This window comes from Pleuronectes platessa, chromosome 3, assembly GCF_947347685.1.
Source record: "Pleuronectes platessa chromosome 3, fPlePla1.1, whole genome shotgun sequence".
Classification (NCBI taxonomy): domain Eukaryota; kingdom Metazoa; phylum Chordata; class Actinopteri; order Pleuronectiformes; family Pleuronectidae; genus Pleuronectes; species Pleuronectes platessa.
Window position 1 is genome coordinate 3846586 of NC_070628.1, and position 20135 is coordinate 3866720.

The 20135-nt window shown below is 43.5% G+C and overlaps 4 protein-coding genes across 7 annotated transcripts in view; 2 read left to right on the forward strand and 2 right to left on the reverse strand.

The window, feature by feature from the left end:
* LOC128436855 (sialoadhesin) overlaps nucleotides 1-20135 on the forward strand; it is a 129848-nt gene that overhangs the window by 42919 nt on the left and 66794 nt on the right. The window lies entirely within an intron of this gene.
* Nucleotides 1132-11219, reverse strand: gtpbp1l (GTP binding protein 1, like). Of its 2 annotated transcripts, none has more exons than XM_053418749.1 (14): nucleotides 11101-11219; nucleotides 10602-10786; nucleotides 10074-10185; nucleotides 8223-8403; nucleotides 6826-7009; nucleotides 6449-6613; nucleotides 6154-6277; nucleotides 5224-5338; nucleotides 4570-4714; nucleotides 3601-3783; nucleotides 3224-3359; nucleotides 2889-3067; nucleotides 2635-2781; nucleotides 1132-1258 (listed from the first exon to the last, which is right to left on the reverse strand). In XM_053418749.1, exons 2-14 carry the CDS (start codon nucleotides 10782-10784, stop codon nucleotides 1145-1147), a joined length of 1968 nt encoding a protein of 655 aa, XP_053274724.1. In that variant the 5' UTR covers nucleotides 10785-10786; nucleotides 11101-11219; the 3' UTR covers nucleotides 1132-1144. The 2 variants fall into 2 exon arrangements, with proteins under 2 accessions (XP_053274724.1, XP_053274723.1); XM_053418748.1 differs by having other exon boundaries at nucleotides 10926-11133.
* lgals2b (lectin, galactoside-binding, soluble, 2b) lies at nucleotides 13172-16379 on the forward strand. Its single transcript, XM_053418762.1, has 4 exons — nucleotides 13172-13233; nucleotides 14784-14857; nucleotides 15073-15244; nucleotides 16065-16379. Exons 1-4 carry the CDS (start codon nucleotides 13231-13233, stop codon nucleotides 16209-16211), a joined length of 396 nt encoding a protein of 131 aa, XP_053274737.1. The 5' UTR covers nucleotides 13172-13230; the 3' UTR covers nucleotides 16212-16379.
* uts2r4 (urotensin-2 receptor 4) lies at nucleotides 17542-18615 on the reverse strand. The gene has a single exon (XM_053418759.1). The coding sequence runs from the start codon at nucleotides 18613-18615 to the stop codon at nucleotides 17542-17544; it is 1074 nt and encodes a 357-aa protein (XP_053274734.1).

Consider the following 20135-nt stretch of genomic DNA (forward strand, 5'->3'; position numbering starts at 1 on the left):
TATAAATTCCTCTTTGACAATATGTTCTGCAGCTACTTCCTCATATGAGTGAAATGACATAATGTGCAGAATCCTCCTCTGGTGGGTTTCATATGTTCTTACTTGGCTTTTGACTTTTAAAAGGTGTGAGACACCATGAGTACAAATACAGGATGAATCTTTCAGCTTCTGGATTGGTTTCTGGATTTCACACTGCAGCATAATGGAAGAAACTTTGTGCTTTACACCCGTTTGGCTTATTGTTCACTCAGTTTCCACTTTATTAGGAACAAGCAGCTCAAACCAAGTCCTGCAGTAAATCTCCCGTCACCAAGGTTCTAATGTGTTGAAACTGTTTAACATTGAACTGCTTGAACACTACGGAGGATGGGTTTCTATCCTTGTGATGTAAATGGGGTGGACAAAATAATAGAGACACCTGACAGTGGTACAAACACTCTAGAAAGTTCCTGTGGATAGAATCTTTAGTTTAAGTCAGGTGTACCTAATAAACAGACAGCTGAGTGTTGGTGACCTCACTATGACCTGCACACGTGACAGAACCTCACTGACACTGGACTTCACTCGAGAGAAAGCAGGAACAATTCAGACGTTTTCTGATTTGGCAACACGACACCTGCATGAATATTCAAATGTCAACGTGGGCTTTCAGTGTGCGCAGGAAACCAGGTTGTGTTGAAAACTAAAAAGATGCAGAACGAGGACAAGAGGGTTTGAAGGGTGGAAAACGTTCAGGGAGGGAAAGTGACTGATGCCTCTGCTCACTGGGAGACTCTGTTAATGCTATGAGAGAAGTTCTGATGAACCACAGACAAGGTGAAACCCCCCCGAAACTTAACAAAGCAAATGTTGTGTAATGAAACCCGAAAATTCAAAAAGAAAACACCCAAACTAAAAAAACACACTTGATCACAATCAGCAGCCCACAGGCCGAGACGCCAGTACAACTTTAAAACAACTTTCTGTGGGAAAGATTCACTCTGCTTGGATTGAAAAACGCAGGAAAATCTTTTTTTTATATGAAAGAAACATGCGCAGTTATTCTATATACAACCACCAGAGGGCGATGCAGTCACTTTTCCTCTCTGTGACGAGGTGATGAGCTGAGGAGACTTGCTGTGGGGGGGGGGGGGGGGGGGGGGGTTTAGGCTGTGCTGGCTGCTCCTGCCGTCACTGCTGTGGGGATAGCTGCCGGGTTCAGGCCTTTCCCTCGATGTCTCTGACCTCCTCTCCTGCGACCGCCGCCGCCCGCCTTGAGCTGCGGACAAACAGAAGCACCGCGGTGAGACGGCTGCAACCAGAAGTCGGCCGGGAAATAAAGGAACCGGCTACAGGAGGCAAAAGATGGTTCGGTCCAATTCAGACGCGTTTCATCTCTCGTGTCTTTAACTAGAAACGTTAGGAGGTTAAAGAGGAGTCTACAGTTTCTCTCAGGGGAAGGAATGAATTACATGGTTAAGTCAAAACCCTTTATTTCAAAGATGGCTGACACGTCTCCATGAACACGAAGAAGAAAATATCCCAGATACTGTCGATGGTGACATAGTCGTTTTTACTGCATCAAATAACTGATTAAATTCAAACTTATCAGAATTAACACTTGCACTTACGCCAGTGTAAAAAGAACTACCTAAAATACCAGAAATCCTATTTAGGAAAAAAGGCAGGATTTATGACCTATACTGCAGCCGGCCACCAGGGGGCAATCAAGTTGTCAAGGCTTCTTTTCGACATCTGCATGGTTATTGTTTGAGTAGAGAAAATTGTAATAACATCTCAGTAAGGACGAGCAGCTTCCAGGTCTGAACAGAAACGTGCTGACAGAAGGTCACATGCTCAGAAGATTTGGTTACGTTTGAGTGAAGTGCAAAAAAAATCAACAACAGAGCTCGTGAGCTGCAGGAGACCGGGACGCCATCGGTCGGCAGAAACGTCTTTACCTTGTTTTCTTTGTTGCCGTCTTTACACTGAGCCTCGTCCTCTGCCACTGTCTGACGCAGCATGCCAAGACAGGGAGAGAGAGACGCAGTGAAGGAAGGGATAGGAGACGGAAGCATGAAAGTAAAACATGTTATGGTTGAAGGGAAAAGGCAGAAGGACAGAGGGACGGTGATCGGATGGTAAACGTAGAGGTGATAAAGAAAAGAGGAGGAAGACAGGAGGTTAAGGGTTAACGGAGAGATGAGGGGAGATTAGGAACAAGACATTCAATACAAGGGGGGAGAAAATTCACAGTGAAAGAGAAATGAACTTGCAAAGCTAAAGTTTAAAAGCAGTAAGTAAAGGAATTAAGAAGCATTTAAAAGGCGATTTCAATATTCAATGTGTCCTATTAGAAAAGGGATTAAAACCTCTTGTTCTTATTGTGTTAAATAAACTTTAAGGACCTTTATGACTAATAAACTGTTTTAGGTTATTCAGTCATTAAACGATACCAACCTCCATTAAATCATGTTATTCTCATTTAATCAAAACATTAATTAGTTCTAATTAAATTTGCAATTAATTATTTTATACTTAAAAACAATAACGCCCAACTCAGCCTATTACATTCTCTAACTGGCAAATTAAAGCATGTTCCAACTTCCTGTGTCACTTGTTTTACTCTAATCATACTGGAATGGATTGACTCACTGGTAAATTAGCTGCGTTGGGACTGGGCGGCCGTGCTGACGATCCTGCCTCCTCATTGGCCGCTGTGCCCTCTTTAAACGTCTTTTTACTGGCCTGCATCTTGGACAGCTGGGCCTTCGCTGCCTGGGTGCTCACTGATTGGAGAAGCTGCAAATACAAACACGCAAGGTTTCAGTAAATCCTCATTATTCTGAGATTGTTTGATTAAACAGTGAATCAAAATGAACTACAGAGGAAACCAGTAGTTCCAGTACCTTGATGATGGTGCCCACAGCTTTGGTGCGTCCTTCCCTGAACACCAGCTTCTGGTCACAGTGCAGGTACTCGGGCGTCTTAATGAAGCGGAAATGGACTGAGGCCTTGTCCCCTGTCCTCAGACAGTCTTTGTTCATTGTCAGGATGGTGGCTGTCTGCCTGATGCTGCCACAGTGAACTGGTGGGATGGAGAGAGAGAGACTGGTTTAACACTTAGAGGGGAAAGTTTCCAATTGATCATACACAGTTTAACTGCACCCAAGACACTTAAGAACGAATTCAAAGATGTTCAAAGGTGGATATCAGTGTGTTGATGGATTTGATGGTCACTAACCCATGGCCTGGTATCTCGGGGATATCGTAGTCGGGTGGTGCAGCACCAGAATCTCCGCCTCGAACTCCCAGGTGGCCTGAGGCATCAGCTTCGGCGAGACCATCACCATTCCTTTCCTTATGGAGGAACGTTTGATCTGAGACGATGGAGTTGAGGGTCAGTGGAGCCAAACAAGAATTAGAGCCAGACGACTACCTGCTCCCACACTTTGGGATTTACATGCATTACAAAACTGATTATAAAGTTTAGGGAACTAATTCTCATGCATATTTCATATTTCTTTATTTTAAGATGTCTATGTGCTGTTTTTTAAGGTAGATTAAAGCACTAAATGTTCTTTAGTGGCAGTAACTCCTCCTCATTCTCCTCCTTTATACCTTTTTGAGAGCAAAGGACGCCGTCTGTCCCCCGCGGACCTCTTTCACCGGCATCCGTTTGCGGTGGATGGATTTCACGGCGATGGGGATGAAGGTGCCGAGCGGGTCGGGGCCTAACAGCAGCGTGTCGTTGAGCCGAATCATTCCACGTAACGTAGTCCCAGAAACGACTGTGCCCACACCCTGCAGAGAGAAAATCAACATGAGCAAAACAAGTCAGGTCTTTGTTTTAGGATTTACTACTTGAACTAATGCTGCATTCATTTACTGAGCCACAGCGCCCCCTGCAGCCACATGTGCTGCTTGATTCTGTTGGGTGTTGAAGTGGTTTTAATGTAGAGAAAACAACAAACTCTATTAGTGTGTCGTCCCAACTCGCTGAACTGAAACACAACTGGATATTACCCATAATCCCCGGCTTCATGAACCAGAAGAGCTGCTGCTGCAACAAATCCACCAAACTCTGTTCAGAATTCTTCATATTATAAAACTTTTAACATTAAATGATCCACAGTTCAGCTTCAGTCTTCAACTGGAGCCGATTGTGACAGTTGAAGCTGTGACTCTCAGTCAGTTCTTCTCACAGGAGATGGAACCCCCCCACCAGAGTTACAGAGAACAGACGCTCAAGGAGTGAAGGAGGAAACTTTCTCCCAGTTCACCGTCACTGAAACATCCCATCAAGCTCATTTTGAAGCTGATATTTTAAGCCCAACAATTTGCATAGTGCGGCTTCATAGGAGGGAAATGAATGGCGACTCTGATACTTTACATGAATAATCACAAAAACACAACCGTCATATTAACACACTAAGTTTTAGTTCACTGTTTCAGTCCTGAGACATTTTCTCACAGCTGTTGAGTCTCTTCAGAGTTTGTTGTTTTCACTGAGAGTGTGTGTGTGTGTGTGTGTGTGTGTGTGTGTGTGTGTGTGTGTGTGTGTGTGTGTGTGTGTGTTTTCTTTCGTACCGGTACTGAGTATGTGTCGTCTATTTGGAACTCTGCTGGCTCGTCATTGCTAAAGATGGTTCGAGAAGACAGGAGGTTGAGGAACATCTTCAGCAGGTCCATGTTCTCCCCGGTCACGTTTGAGACCTGGAAGATCGGACACATCCTGCCGGGGGAAGAGGTCAGAGAGCAAGAGAGGAAAAGTCAGGGAAAGAAATGAACACAAAATCACAACAGTTGTATGGTTAAAGCTGGACGAGCGTACGTGCCCTCAAGCAGCAGGTCCCAGGTTTGATTCCCAGCCAGATGGACCATTTTACTTCTCCTACATTTTCTGTCCCTCTCTATTGAATCTGTCCATTAAAGCCGAAACTCAGAAACAAAGAAATGGGTGGAAGTGGAGGTGGAGGTGCGTCGTCCATCTTTACTTACACTCTATGATTTTGTTCTGAGCGCAGCACATTTATAAACTGCATGTGAAAGAAATCTGTATTCAACACTGATCATTGTTGTATTTTAAATTGTGTTTCTTCATGTGTGTCCACTTTCTCTGCTGCTTTCAGTCACGTCCTCTCTCTGCCTGACTCTGTTTCACTTGTGGATCCATTAGTGGATCTTAAGTGGCAGAGAGGTCCCCACTCATCCTCCCTCTGTCCTCGTCCACTTGGCTCTTACCTCTCTGAGCTGAAGTTGGAGGCCGTGACGATGACGTCGTCCCTGTTCTGGACCAACACTGGGATTTTCCTGCAGCCCGGCGACTTCAATAACCTCTGTAATAACTTTAGTGTCTCTGCAGATAAACACACACATAATATCCAGCTGTCAGATCGAAAACATCCCATCACAGAATCTGAGAACATATCACACGTGTTAGGTTTAAAGTGTATAGTTTTACATACATTGAGGAAAAGGCAGGTCTTTATTAGAGATAACCCTTTAATTCTAATTCCCCCGGTGTTAAAAGCAAATTTCATGAGACTCCCTGTTTTCCCAACTGCGTCCATTTGCTTTGTAAATTTGCTCTCGCAGCGGTTTGATTTTATGCAAACTCAACTCTTCCTCCTTTTGTTTCACATTAAAAACCCCACATCAGCCTTGAGGGTGTAATTCCTTACGTTCCCTCAGAGGCTTTTACTGTGTGTAAGTCTAACACACACCGCCTTGGGTTTAAATTAGAGTTTGGGATTTTATATACACTGCGGTTAGTTAGAATATAAAACACACTGCCTTAGCATAATTAAAGTGAAGAGGTCTCTGAACAGGGTTTAACAGCAGAGTGGAAAGTATGGTATGACAACATTATGGTAAAAGTGAAGTGGTAAAGTAAATTATACTGATTTACCATGCAAGACATTATTGTGTGTTTGCATTCTGAACATATGGGAATCAAACAACAACTTATAATGACAATAACTTTTGTTGAATGGTGGGTGGGGATGTGAAGCTAGTTATCAAAGACCAGCAGCTCTGCAGTTACACACAAGTTGGTGCAGGAGTTAAATAAGCCAGTGTTTCCAAAAAACAGTGGAAGGGAGTTAATTTTGAAAGTCTAAACTAGTCCAGTCTTCTCAATCAGCACCACGGTAAGTGTGAACGTCTCTTTACCTTGCAAGATGTTGGCTGGACACATGTCGATCTTAGTGACCACCACAAACACCGGCACATTCAGGGCCAGTGCCAGACCCAGGTGCTCTTTGGTCATGCCAACGATTCCGGCGTTGCTGCCAACCTGAGGTGCAAAGAGACAGGGTAGCGAGTTATGACATTGGATATAAACAGACATTTTTAAACAATATTTTTCTAGTTTAGTTGTAGATATCTTGACTTCTCCAGTTACACAATTGAGGGATCTAAGAAACACAACCACACACCCACTTCCTGTCCCCCCGCCCTCTCTCACCATGAGCATGCAGAAATCGGGCAGGTGTCCAGTCATGCCAAAGACGGTGGTTTTGAGGTACTTCTCGTGTCCGGCCAGGTCGATGAAGGTGATGACCTTCGAGGACTTCTCACAGATCTTGGTCCAGTCGAGGCTGCCACCGTGGCTGTCGGGCTTGTTAACCACCTAAAGAACCAGAGTATGTGAGGAAATATAGCACCCAAAACAAGTCATGTACACTTAACTAATATGTAAAGGAGAAATCAATATGTCTGAAATGTGAGTTCTACATTTTAAAAGCCAACCCTGACACTTTTCCTCTTTCATGTTAGCAAACTTTTGATCCGCATCCATTCCAGATTAATGCATCACTCCTTTATGGATCGGTAGAAGCTCACCTCTCCCTCCTGATCAAAACCCAGGATATCGTTGCCCACGCTGCTCGTCCTGCCGCTCTCCATTTCGTGCTTGTGCCTGAAGAGCTTCTGGCGAGCGAAGCCTCTGCCGTTGTCCAGCTCGCCGTGGGTCAAAACGCCCAACAGGGTGCTCTTCCCAGCATCCACATTCCCCACGACCGCCACTCTGCAGACGAGATGAAGGAGGAGAGTGGTGGAGAGAAAGAGAGAGAAAGAGAGAGAAAGAGAGAGGAAGAGAGAAAGAGAGAAAGAGACCGGTGTAAGTCTGGACAATTATATGTAGGTACAGTAGAAATAAGCTGTTTTCAGACATGAGATTCCTTGAATACATGTATGATCAACCGATGCCTGTTCCTGCACTGTTGTTTTTTCATTATCACGGGGTGTTACTGGAAATAGTCAGTGCATATTTTCAGTATAAACAAAAATTCAGAGACAAATTCTCACCTCTCAACAGCCAGTCCTCTTCAAAGTAAATGAAACCCACATGTCACACAGAGCACTCAGATGGAAAAGTCCAAGCTGAACTGAGTTGTGCTGCAATAAATCAAACTGTCACTGTGGAAAAATCCATCAGGCTTTGTTCTTTATCCAAATCCATCATTTGTTTTCAGATTTACAGCCAGTATATGGAGCTATATTGAGACATATAGTGCATCTGTATATGAGCCACTTTCAAGGAGCCCTGCTCAATAGAAAGGTTAAGTTACAGACAGATTACAGATTTGTATTAAAATGTATTGAAGGTCTGCTTATACTGACTATAAAGGATTGTAGAAAAGACTTGAACTACTTTATGATATGAACTCAGGTCCAGATATTTTCCTGACATTCAGTGGCAGAGAAGTATGTGAGAAAGCATATAACCGAGTCAGTAGCTCCGGACCTTTTCCAGAACCTTTCGTGTAAACGTCATCAACAGCAAACACTGTGAGTCCGAGCACTGACGTGAAACTGGAAGAACACGTATATCTCTGATGGAATAAGAGGAGCCGTACACGTAGAAGACACAAAGACGTCCACACCTGTGTCAATGTGCTATAAATAAATACAATGAGCTTCCCACAGCAGAATGTTTACATCATGTGCTGCCTCCTGCTGCTCTGCCCTGGCTCCACCCCTCGCCTGAATGCTCTGGAAACTTTCCTCTTGTTATCATTGAGTCTGACTCGCACAATCTACTGCTGCTGCTGCTGCTTCATATGTGGACGACAGAAAATGTCTGAAAACAACTTTAGATGAAGGGAAAACCGATTGTATTCTTAATTAGTTAAACAAATTTTAATATATAAATCAATGTCTAGACAGGCGCTGAAATATGAACCTGCTCTTGTACTGTTCATCATTTGGGGGAAGAGATTTACTTTCTTTTCTTTTACCTGACTTCCAGGAAATCCTCCTCGCCAACACGCCGTCTGATGAGGTAGTCCTGAATCTGTCCACCAGTGTCTATCCTCTCCCTCAGCAGGATCAGGTCAGCCTCGATCTGTTCGCACAGCGACTTCACCGTGGCCACTGACGCCTCCATGTCCTTCTCATCCAGACCATAGTCACCGCCATCTAAACAGAGAGCAGAGATAAAGGGGTCAAGTCAAAGATGAGGCAGGAGAGATAATCTTATGCTCAAGTAACGACAAATGAGTAACATCACAATATACAGTTGCTACAGAATGTTTGCCTTTCTTGTGAAAATGTGACAGAACATTCCTAGCATGTCTGAGAAATAGAGTTAATATTAGGCGTCACCTCAGGAGTGTTAGTGACTGTCTTTACAGCCGGGTGGGGACCAGAAAACACACTGAAGGTTGTCTTTGTAGAGGACAGAGGAAATAAACAGGCGGCTTATAGGAGTGATAGAACCAGTTGTACTGAGAATGTGAGAAAACTGGATTTATTGAAATCACAGTGCGGTCAGATGCGATCCAAGAAGAGCCGCGTAGTAAATTGATGTCATAGCTCGGTACACAAATAGATATCCTCTTCTTACTTATGTAAATATTCATTTTCAAAGAAGTCACAGAGGATATTGAGCTCACTGCTGCTTGTCTGGCCACAAACTGTAGTTATACAGAAGACTGGGAAATGTAAACGGGGTCAGTGGGGCAGTCAGAGAGCTGCTCGTCCAGCCAGTCAGACAAACACACATCCATGAACTGGTGAACTGGTGACAATCCCAGTGCTGAGCAGGGGGAAAATGACACCCTTTCACACAAGCACCCCCCCACCCCTCCCCCACTCCAAAACACCACATGGGTCACACATGTTGCTGTAACAGGCAGAAAATAACACAGGTTGAAGACAAAAGTTTTTCTGTGCCGGGGGGCCGAGCATTTCAGAGTGAGAACTAAATAACAGACCCAGGGTTTGAGCCGCCTGGGGGAAAACACCAGGCCACAACTGACAGGAGACGCTTGGTCTCTCCCTAAATACACTTAACGACTACTTTCCACTACTACAATATCTTTCACTGCCTGAAATTGGACAGTGTGTACATGAGGCAAAGCGGTGTTATCTCCCAGGCTCAGCCGTGAGCGGAAAATAACAGAACATTAACCTTAACCCTTGGTTTTCCTCTGCTTTTGAGTTTGAAGCTCCATTTTTGAAAATATAAAACATGTGTGGCTGGTGAAGAACGAAAAGTCGTTGTTGCCATCTGTGGGATCTGTTCACCACGTACACCACATTCATTAAATGGTTATACCTTCACGGCCACACATGATTTAGTTAGTACTGAGCTCTCAGTGCAACAGGAAATAACTTAACTATGACTACCACAATAGAATAATGTCCTTCATTAGTGAATAACAATGTTTTATAGATAATCACATAGCATTTTAGATCCGTTTTAAATGTGCTATATGTATGTTTTTGTGATTACTACAAAGCTGAATTTAGCAATAAGATCTTATGTCAACTATACTATTCTATCATAAAGTGAATTCGGTATCAAACGTAATCCAGTTACTATACAGTATTATTTATTGTATCCCAGGTAATGTAGAATTTCTTGATATGTACTGTGTTGTATCATTTTGGGAAAGTGAAAGATGAATTTCCATGAATTGTTCCACTCGTCCACTGAGGACACAAACAATCCAGCAGCCTCCATATGGCAATTTGTCATTTGTCCACATTGCAGCATCACAGTCCCTGGAACAGCGAGCTCTTCGCTGTGCCAGGTGAATCCTCGTCTTCATCATCACATGGCCAGGCGAGTTGGATTTTCTTACCTGAGCCCATTCCCACCACGTAGATGGTCTCCCCACAGCCCTCATCTATCCGCTCCCTCAAGTGTCTTAGTAACGAATCGTACTGTTCTGCTGTTGGACTCACGAGCACCAGCTGAAGGAGGGAGAAGGGGGGGGAAGAAACAAACAGAGCTGGTAAAGGTCAACTGGGAGTGAAAGCTGAGTCAAACCAGCCTCTATGAGCGTCCTGGAGTCATAACATCAACAAGGAAGGACCTGAAAACAACAGGGTTTCGCTTGGAGCTTCTGTAAATCAGTCAATGCACGTTTGATTATAATTGAATTTGTATTATTTGTGCACACAGCAGCAGGGTCTGCACACACACACTTCACGACTGGGCTCTGCACACACTCACACACAACATACGTGTCACTACGCTGGGGTTTTGCACAGGCAGCACAAGAGGCGCAGTGTGCAGCAGCAGTTGTGTAATGTCACGGACACACGAATCACAACAAAGCAGCTGGAGACTCCACGTTTGACTGGGTGCGAGCTCCAGCGAGGCCCACCTTACTGCTCAGGTCTAAATGATCCGCGGGCTCGCCGTTCGTCTCCTCGCCGTCCTCGAAGCCCTCTTCCCCGTCTAGGTCGTCCTCGCACCCCCGCTCCGGTGCAAACATACAGGCGGGCACTATGGAGTCTGCTGCGGCCGCTGCAGCCGAGCACATCGCTGGTTCTGTCGCCGAAGCCATTTCTACAGAGAGAGAGAGAGAGATACACAATTAGCATTTAGCATTTAGCAAACAAACGAAACCACCGTATCTCCCTCACTAGCCCGTTAGCCGTTAGCATCAGCAGAAAGTTACATTGACCAGCGCATCGAGCTAGCTTACATGCTAACAACACATCAAACTTGCTGCTGTGTAAAACGCAGTTAAAAGTGGAAACGATATTTAATATTCCTCCACAGCTGTGACACGTCAACTGTATCTCATGACGTCGGCGGATCTGCGGGGTTCGATAAAGCGCAGTTCGGTGGTTAAAGGTGTAATTAGAAGGAAAGTGTACCAGGAGCCGCGGGCTAGGTCACAAGCTAGCTTAGCTGTTGATTCCTGTTAGCTTCGCTGTGTGGGCTCCGAGCGCTCGACACGCCCAGCACACGACGGAGGCCGGGGATTGGCTGTAGTGAGTCACGCCCACCGCGGAAACACACTCGTATTATCTACGTCATTTGTTTTTAACCGTGACCCGGATTCAGAGGCAGCCCCGCAAAACTGTGACGTTATAACATAACATAACATTACAAATAACATATAACATATAACATATAACATAACATATAACATCATATAACATAGCATAACATAATATAGCATCATGTAACATATAACATCATATAACATATAACATAACAAATAAAATAACATAAATTATAACATAAAACATATAACATAACAAATAACAAATAACATAACATAACATCATATAACATAAAATTAAATATAACATATAACATCATATAACATTGACCTTTGTGTATCACTACCCATCACATGCAGAAATATGGGTTAAAACTGACCCATATTCATTTCCTGTGTTATTTCATGCATGAGTGTTCCTTTGCTATATGTAAATGTATTTTTATCATTTAATATTCTATGTATTCATTACATATCTTGTTTTTGATAACCACAAGTCATTATTCGTTTTTTTCCTTTCTTACTTTATAAGCAAACGTACATTTATCTAGATAATTTGTCGTAATAATTCCAGTCTTACAGTTGAAATGGTCATAAAGATGCTGCATGAAGAACAGGATGAGGAAAACGAGGAGGCAATTTTTAGTCTTGATTCTGGGTCGGAAACCTCTGGTGCTGAGGACTCAGACTATGTTCTACTGGATCACGCATTGTGGGTGTGTCTTTGAATCCAGCTCTCTGATGACATGGAAGACTCATCATGAGAGGAGCCTTCTAAGTGCCACTGAGCAAGGTACCCTACTACCTGCTCCCCGGGGCGCCGTGCATGGCTGTCCACTGCTCTGTGTGTCCACCTGTGTACACCAGATGGGTCACAGCAGAAAAAACAAATTCCCCCCCTTGCATGTGGTGTGTGTGTGCATGTGTGCATGTGTGTGGGACAATAAACTGATCTTATGATCGTATAGAAGGAAGAATAAGTTGTAAATGAATACAGCAAAGAAAAAACCTAGCCATGCATGAAATAACACATATAATTAAAGAGTAAACAGTTTTAAGAAATGCAGATAGTCAGGAGTAATAAACTTGAACAGTTATTGGCAATTTTTTGAATGGCCTAGTGTATATAATAAAAATAAGAAGAAGAAGAAGAAGAAGAAGAAGAAGAAGAAGAAGAAGAAGAAGAAGAAGAAGAAGAAGAAGAAGAAGAACCAGAACTGAACGGACCCGAGCACATGCATTTTGAAATGCTGCATGCGTTTTGCGCACATCTAAAAGGATAAACACTTCACTTCCTGTGTCCGTCACGTGATGTCGATCCTTGCCTGCTAATTGCTCATTACGGTCCACGCTATCAATTGCACATCACACTGGGAACATTTGATGTAAATTGAATGATAGTTGTAAAACAAAGCTTACTTCCTGTTGCCAGTAGGTGGCGCCATCAGTATTATTACATACAGACTATTAGATCTGTTCAACATAACATAAAAAAACGCAATATATAAAATACTTGCAGGAGCAGCAAGGTTCAGCTCTTAGGTTCAGCTTCTTAAATTAAAGTAAATCCATGATATGACATATAGCATAACAAATAACATAATTTATAACATAATTTAAAATGTAACACAACACATACCAGAACAGAAAAGACTTTCCGGAGCAGCACAGTTCAACGACTCTCACGCACATCGAACCTGTAATATAAAATTATATTTGTATTGCTATATTTATTAACGAAATTCCGAGTATTTAAAAGAAACAAGTCAAATGTGAATATATGTGAGATACATAAACAAAAGGGAATTTCCAGTTTAATCAATCTTTAATATAAAACCGAGCAGTGACTCATTAGCACGCTGAGCTCCACGGATCTCCTCCCATGTGAATGATTACGTTTCCTGTTGGTTGCTCTCTGCCCCCAGCGTTAGATATATAAACCCCTCACCTGCACCAGGAGCTCTGTCAGTCAGGTCTCAACCCACTGAAGACAGCCAAGATGGTGAGTCCGGTGAAAAGATTCATTTCTTTATTCTCAACACTTGTTTTTTTATCTCAGAATGTTATAATGTAAAGCAAAGTTCAGGTAAATAATGTTTAATTTTGATCGTTCTGTGACTTTACTATTAAATACTTATGATCTAACTTGATTTTTTAATCTTATTGCAGAGATATATACTGTAGCTGACATCTCGTGGTTCAATAGGCCGCGTGCTTGTACTTAAAAGATTCAAACTCATATTCTTATATTTCAGATTTACAGGTTGAACATTAATAAACGTCGCGCAAGCTTATTCTGAAGAGGTTTATACTTTGCAAGTTTGCTTCATGTTGCTTTAATACCTTTTTAATGTTATTTTATTCACAATATAACGTTTTTGTTGCTTTTTTTTGGGGGGGGGGGGGCAAAGATTACCTGAATATTCTCATCTGTCATGTGATTTAATAAAGGTGCTTAGGCCTGAAAACAAATTGTGAGCAAGGAATCTAAACAATAAACTCTTGGAACTTGAAACTTGAAACTTGAAAATATCTCTAACCCCACGGGAAAAAAACTTTATTCTCATCTTCTTTGTGAAATTACTTCCTTAAAATCTAAATCTAAATTCATCCATATTAATCAAATGAATACAGGTATGGTAAAGTATCATACTGTGGCTGCACTGGAGGAACAGGAGAGCAGCAGTGTCTGTATCTCCCACGGGATTAATAAAGTATCCATCTATCTATCTATCAGTGTTGTTTTAGGATGTTTCACACAGCTTCTAGATTAAATGACTCAAATTCCACATTGGGGATCAATATAGAGTAACTTTACTTAATGATTCTCCAGAACTTTGTCCTGTCAATGATAAACTAGTAGAGATGTGAGAGAGGACCTTTGTTTAATGGGGGTATCTGTGGGTGTGGTGCAGCTGGGTGGGGGGGTCATGTGATAAACAGTGCATAGGTGTAGAGGTCTAATAATTCTACATAGGTTTTACAACTTTATATATCGGTTCAACATCAGATCTAGCCCCCCCCCCCCCTCCTGTAGCGAGGTGTTGAGCTGGTACTTCTCTGGTATCTGCAGCACATCTGTGTGTGGGCTTCACTTTATGGTTTTACTGTCTCCACGTGATCACCACATGTCAACGGACAAATGCGCGGCCTTCCTGTTTCTCTAGTTTTACGGCTATGTCCTGGTTGATAATCAACCGGACAGATAAGAACACGGATGATAGTGATTTCTTCCTCCAGGGTGCACTGCACAAACACTCATTTAGATCTGTGGTGAAAATTGTCCTGTAAATTAAATCGAGAAGTGATTAAAAAACTCGGAAAAAACTTCCTCTTTGCACTTCACTGACAAAATAGCCCGATATTAAAGTTAATAATTCAGCTATTTAACCTTCTCGCTTCCCAGATCGGTGTCTTGATCTAAACTCTGGTTGCACTCCAATAGAAAAGCTGTACACTGACATCCTGTTGCTTTAAATCTATTAAAAATGTCATTTTAAGACTTGTCCGTCCCCTGAATCGTTTCTCACACTCTTTTATTTCTCTTTACAGAAAGTCACAGACATGACGTTCAAGGAGGGGCAAGAGTTCAAGATCCGAGTCAAACCCACAGACGACTGCTCCCGGTAATTTCTCCTCTATCTGTCAAAAGCTGAGAATGAAAATCTTTGACTCCGCAGCCGTTCAGCTTCGGTTCAGCTTCGGTTCAGCTTTCAGATTCAATCTCATTTGATCAGGAGGAAGTTGACAAAGTGAACTGCTGCCCTGCAGGTTAACGCCTCAAACATTTGTTCCTGTTTCATTTCTCTTTTGACCTTTTACGTCCCTGCCTCCACTGCAGCTTCAACATCAACATCGGTCACGACTCCGAAAACATCGCATTGCACTTCAATCCCCGTTTTGAAGAAGGTGGCGACCAGAACGTCATCGTCTTCAACTCCTTGTCCGGAGGCAACTGGGGTGATGAGCAGCGCGAGGGAAACTTCCCCTTCGCTCGTGGAGAGGAATGCAAGGTGGGTCAGGAGAGTGTTGGGGGTTATGAGCCACGACAGAACCATTCAGGGGTCCAGTCTGACGGGTGGAAGAAGCACATACTGTTGACTTGTCTTGGGCTTCAAGACTGAGAAAATGTTCCTCTGCAAAACCCCTGAGGATTTATAGATTTTCTTAACATAATTTCAATTTAAAAATTGGTCATTAATTGTCCCAAATGTTACACAGCCCAACTTTAAAGCCATATCTACTTATATCCAATCTGAATGAAATGAAAATCTCACCATGAACATGTCTTAATATTTGTTTTTAAAAATGAGTTTGATCCTTTGATCTGAGCCAATAAAAGCCTAAAACTGATTTCACAAACATGTTCCTTACATGTTTGTGTAGTGATCCACGTCACATTCCTCTGAACCTAAAATATCCAGAGTTGTCACAACTCTTCAGGAATGAAGCTGCATTCTGACGGTTTTCTCATTGTTTAGACAACAGGGGCTTTAAGCAGCTTCTGGGTGTGAGGATAACTCAAACAGAGAACTGCTGTACTTGTTATACTTTCTTGTGGATCGTTGGCAAAGTATTTGTGTGTATTTGTCGGTCATTTGGCTCAAGCATGAATGTAAATCACATCTCTGTTCACAGGGAGACTGTTAGTATAACAGATTCATGAGTATATAACAATCACGATGGAGCTCAGAGGCTCATACAAGTTTTTATTTTATTCTGCTCACAGTTCTGCTGCAGTCATTGTATTCAAACACGTGACACTTTATCTTTTATTGTGTAACAAGGTGAAATGACACTGGAACTCTAATCGTGTTTCCTGTCTCTTGTCAGTTTCACATCAACTTCAACAATGAGCAGTTTTACATCAAGCTTCCCGACGGCTCCATGACCAACTTCCCCAACCGCCTGGGAGACGTCAAGTACAAGTACTTCAACGTGGGCGGCGACGCCAGGATCATCGGCATCAAGATCAAGTAGAGATCAGCCTGGTCTCGACCGGTGACCCCTGACCCCATCTTGTTGAGTCAGCAGTAGAAAGTTACACCAACATGGAGAGATGATGGTTGTAATAAGAGAAAACGGCCTGAAGACGGAGCCACATCTTAATGAATTGTCTGACATGAGTAAAAGCTGTGAAAAAATAAACGTGTCTTCTTTGTCTCTATGTCTCTGACTCAGGAAGACGGATGTGAATCTTTAATGAACTGTCATGAAGAGCAGACAATATCTAAGGTCCATTCACTCAGAGTGGTTTTTCATTTTCAGCAGAGGTGTTCAGAGCTGAGGTTTTAAATCTTAAATACAAACCCTGATGTTTAAAAAGGAGCCTCAGTGCAGACGGAGCAAGAAGCAAATAATTCTTCTCCTCTCTCTCCCCCGATTTTCAAGCTTAATCTATATCCTGCTTATCAATAAAGGCACAATGAAATATCCCTCCATCAATTATCTTTAACCCTTTTCCAAAAGAGAAGAGGCGAGAGGTGAGTTATATGGACATATAAATAGAAGCAAGAATTCACACTTACATTCACACATACGTCAGATTTAGAGTTTCCAATTAACCTGACTATAATCTGCAGTAAGTACACACTTCCTCAAAAAAAGATTGAAACAATACTGGGATATGAGACATAAAAGAAAGAAAAAAGGAGGAAGAAATATAAGAAATGCTTGTGTATGTGACAAACACCTCAGATGGACCCGTCAGTAAATATAGAGCTTCTATATTACCGAGGAGGGAGCAGGTTAATGAACAAGGAAAGATAATATACGACGGAGGTGAGACGCAGCGACTTCTTACTGAGGCAATTTACAGGAGGACTCAAAAGAGCCGTAGCCCGAAGCTGAGGAATGTGGCACGATGCAACTACATTCCCTGCAGGGATGAGGAAATATACATTCATGTGTGTGTGTGTGTGTGTGTGCGTGTGTTTGTGTGTGTGGACGGACGGCATATAAGAAAGTAAAGGAAACAGTTGAAGCAGTTCTTTACATTTAATTCTATTGTCCAACTTTTACAATTGTTTTGATGGGAATTCGTACATTTTTGCAGTTATAGTATTTCTTCCAAAATTCTCTCAGAACATTTGAAATTTCCCACAACTCCAACTTCTTAGATATGATACTTAATTCATATGATTTAAATGGTTCATAATTTGTATAAATGACATCATAAGAGTCACGCCACATCTAGTTTTCATAAAGTTTCCATTAAGTGCTACTACACATCAGCAAGTATCTCACAAATACGAAACTTTTTAGATTTGTACAAAAAGTTTATGCTCAGTAATATATTTACTTCTTCCGACTAAATGTCCTGCAGGGGCGTGGTCACAGCTGAACAGGGGTCGGCCCGGCTCGACCCGGCAGAATGACCCTTCTGGGCCAGGTAATCTTTATAGTTCCGGGTCAGGAGAGTGTAGAGAAATGGATTTATGCAGCTGTTGCCGTAGGTCAGACACGTGACGAAGAAGTTCACGTAGTTATGAGCAGCTGGAGACAGAGCTCGGAGGGACTCTGCAGAGAACAGTTTGGCCAGCTGCCATCCCCAGAAAGGTAAGAAACAGGCCCAGTAAGCCGCCACGATGCTGAAGATCATGGTCACGACTTTTTGTTTCAGGCCTTTCCGCACAGCGGAGCGGCTGCTTCCTCCCAAGCTAGCCTGCGCGGCCCAGTAGCGCCGGGCTAGCCCGACGTACAACCCGACGATAACCAATCCAGGCACCAAAACGCTGGTGCAGAAGAGGACGGTGATATAAGCCTTGAAGGCCTCGTGGGTCCAGGTCGGGAAGCAGATCCTCTTACCCGAACCTGCGGCGCTGGGTCGGCCCTCGCTGAGGCGGATCATCACCATCATGGGAAGCGTCAGCACGAAGGCCAAACCCCAGATGATTCCCGCCGTTAGCCGGCGCTTGCGGGAGGAGTTCCTGTGCGCGCTGAAGGGCCTGGCCACCGCTCGATACCGCTCCAGGCTCATGGCGACCAAGGTGAAGACGCTGGCGTGCATGGTGAGGAGATCGAGACTGAGCAGGATGCGACAGCCCGCTTCGCCAAACAGCCAGTCGTGGACGAAGTAGGTGCAGACCACGAAGGGGATGGTGGAGAGGTAGAGCAGGTCGGCCAGAGCCAGGTTCACGATGTACACGTACATGGAGCCCGTCCGGCGCAGAGCGGCTGAGCGCGTGATGATGAGCGTGTACGTGTTGCCGGCCACGCCCATCACGAACATGATTATCAGCGTGGCGCCGAGCAGGGTCATCGCCCACAGCTTCCCTCCGCCTCCAGCGCCGCCACCACTGTCCTGGGAGCCTCCGTCTCCAGCCTGTGGGCTCAGGAGCAGTTCCAGCTGCGGAGTGATGGTGGTGTTAGGGGTGCAGTTCATTGCAAATCAGAGGTCAAAGGTCAGGGTCCAATTTTGAAGATCGCTGGCTCCTGGAATCTGAAAGAGGTTTAAAGTCTGCACAAGCATTTCAAGCTGTGAGGCTATTAATAACCTTTTTCGCAAACATATCACAAAGTAGAAAAAGCAAAGATTTCCAAAGTGTTTGTCAGAACCAGATGTTCTGTTTGAGTCCAAGAGAAAACGTAATGATGTGCAGGGACCGGCAGACAGAGGACCGTCCACAGAACTGTCCGTGTGCTGCAGCACTTATCCCCAAAAAAGAGGTCGTCCACGCGCTCATGATCCCACACGTCTGCATCGATAGAGCCTCCAGCAGAGATTCAAGTCATCAACAGGTGAGATGCTCTCAGTTACAGAGAGAGAAGAGGTGTTCTCTGTTGGACGTCGGGCTGCAGCAGATCTGTAAAGGGTCATTTGTTAGCGGCGGGGGGGCGACGGGAGACAGGAGTCTGACTTTAAACTGGACAAACTGTTCTCTCATGATGAGCTCCCGCTGTGTTTGAAAGGACTTCGGCTACTGATGTCTCCAGAGAGTGTCTCACTGTGGGATGAAACATTCGTCCATTTTAACACCACGGGCAAAAACAACCTCAACGTGGTGTCTTCAGCAAATTGCAAATATTCTTGTCTTCGTGGGACAGAGTTTGAGCGAATCAACAGCTGCGATGATCAAAATCCATGTCGTCCTCTCTCCTCGCTCAAATCACCCACGATGCTTCGCTGCAGCTCGTCTGCACGTCAGCGGATCCACAGACCAACCTCAGCTTCTCCCGCTGCCACTCAGCTCCTGTTTCTTTTTTTGACAGACGTCCATCGTGTCTGTGCTCTTTGAGTTTTCTGGTCGCTGTCCTCTCTGCCTCCTCTTCTCTTCTCTCCTCTGTCCTACCTCTTTCTCACCCGGGTGAAGAACTAGCACGGGTCTATAGATTTATGAGGTATTCCTCTCGGGCCTCATCCCAGCGTCTCTGAGCACCAAGGTGTAGTTTTAGAACCCCGACGACATCATTGACTGAAGCAGCTGTCCAAGAGTACACACACGAGTACACACACGAGAACACACACGAGTACACACACGAGTACAAACACGAGTACAAACACGAGAACACACACGAGTAAACACACGAGTACAAACACGAGAACACACACGAGAACACACACAAGTACACACACAGGTGCACAACCACTTTGGGATATTTATTTTAAAGCGGAATTTATTCAGCCTGCTAACCCAACTAATAAATCAACTCTCTTTGTGAACTATATATCTGCATTTAAGTTTCTGCAGAATTTTACTTGCAGTGAAATCAGTTTTTAAATGCATGAATTCCAACAAAAAGAAACATTTGACATAGTTTTGACTCATCTTCAGTCTTTTATTTGAAAATTAAAAGTAATAAAATTAAATATTTGTATTCATTTGTGATCTTTCATTTAATGTGTGATGTCAGTCAGATATGGGCAAGCATAGAAATGTTTTTAAAAACAATATTCTGCATTAA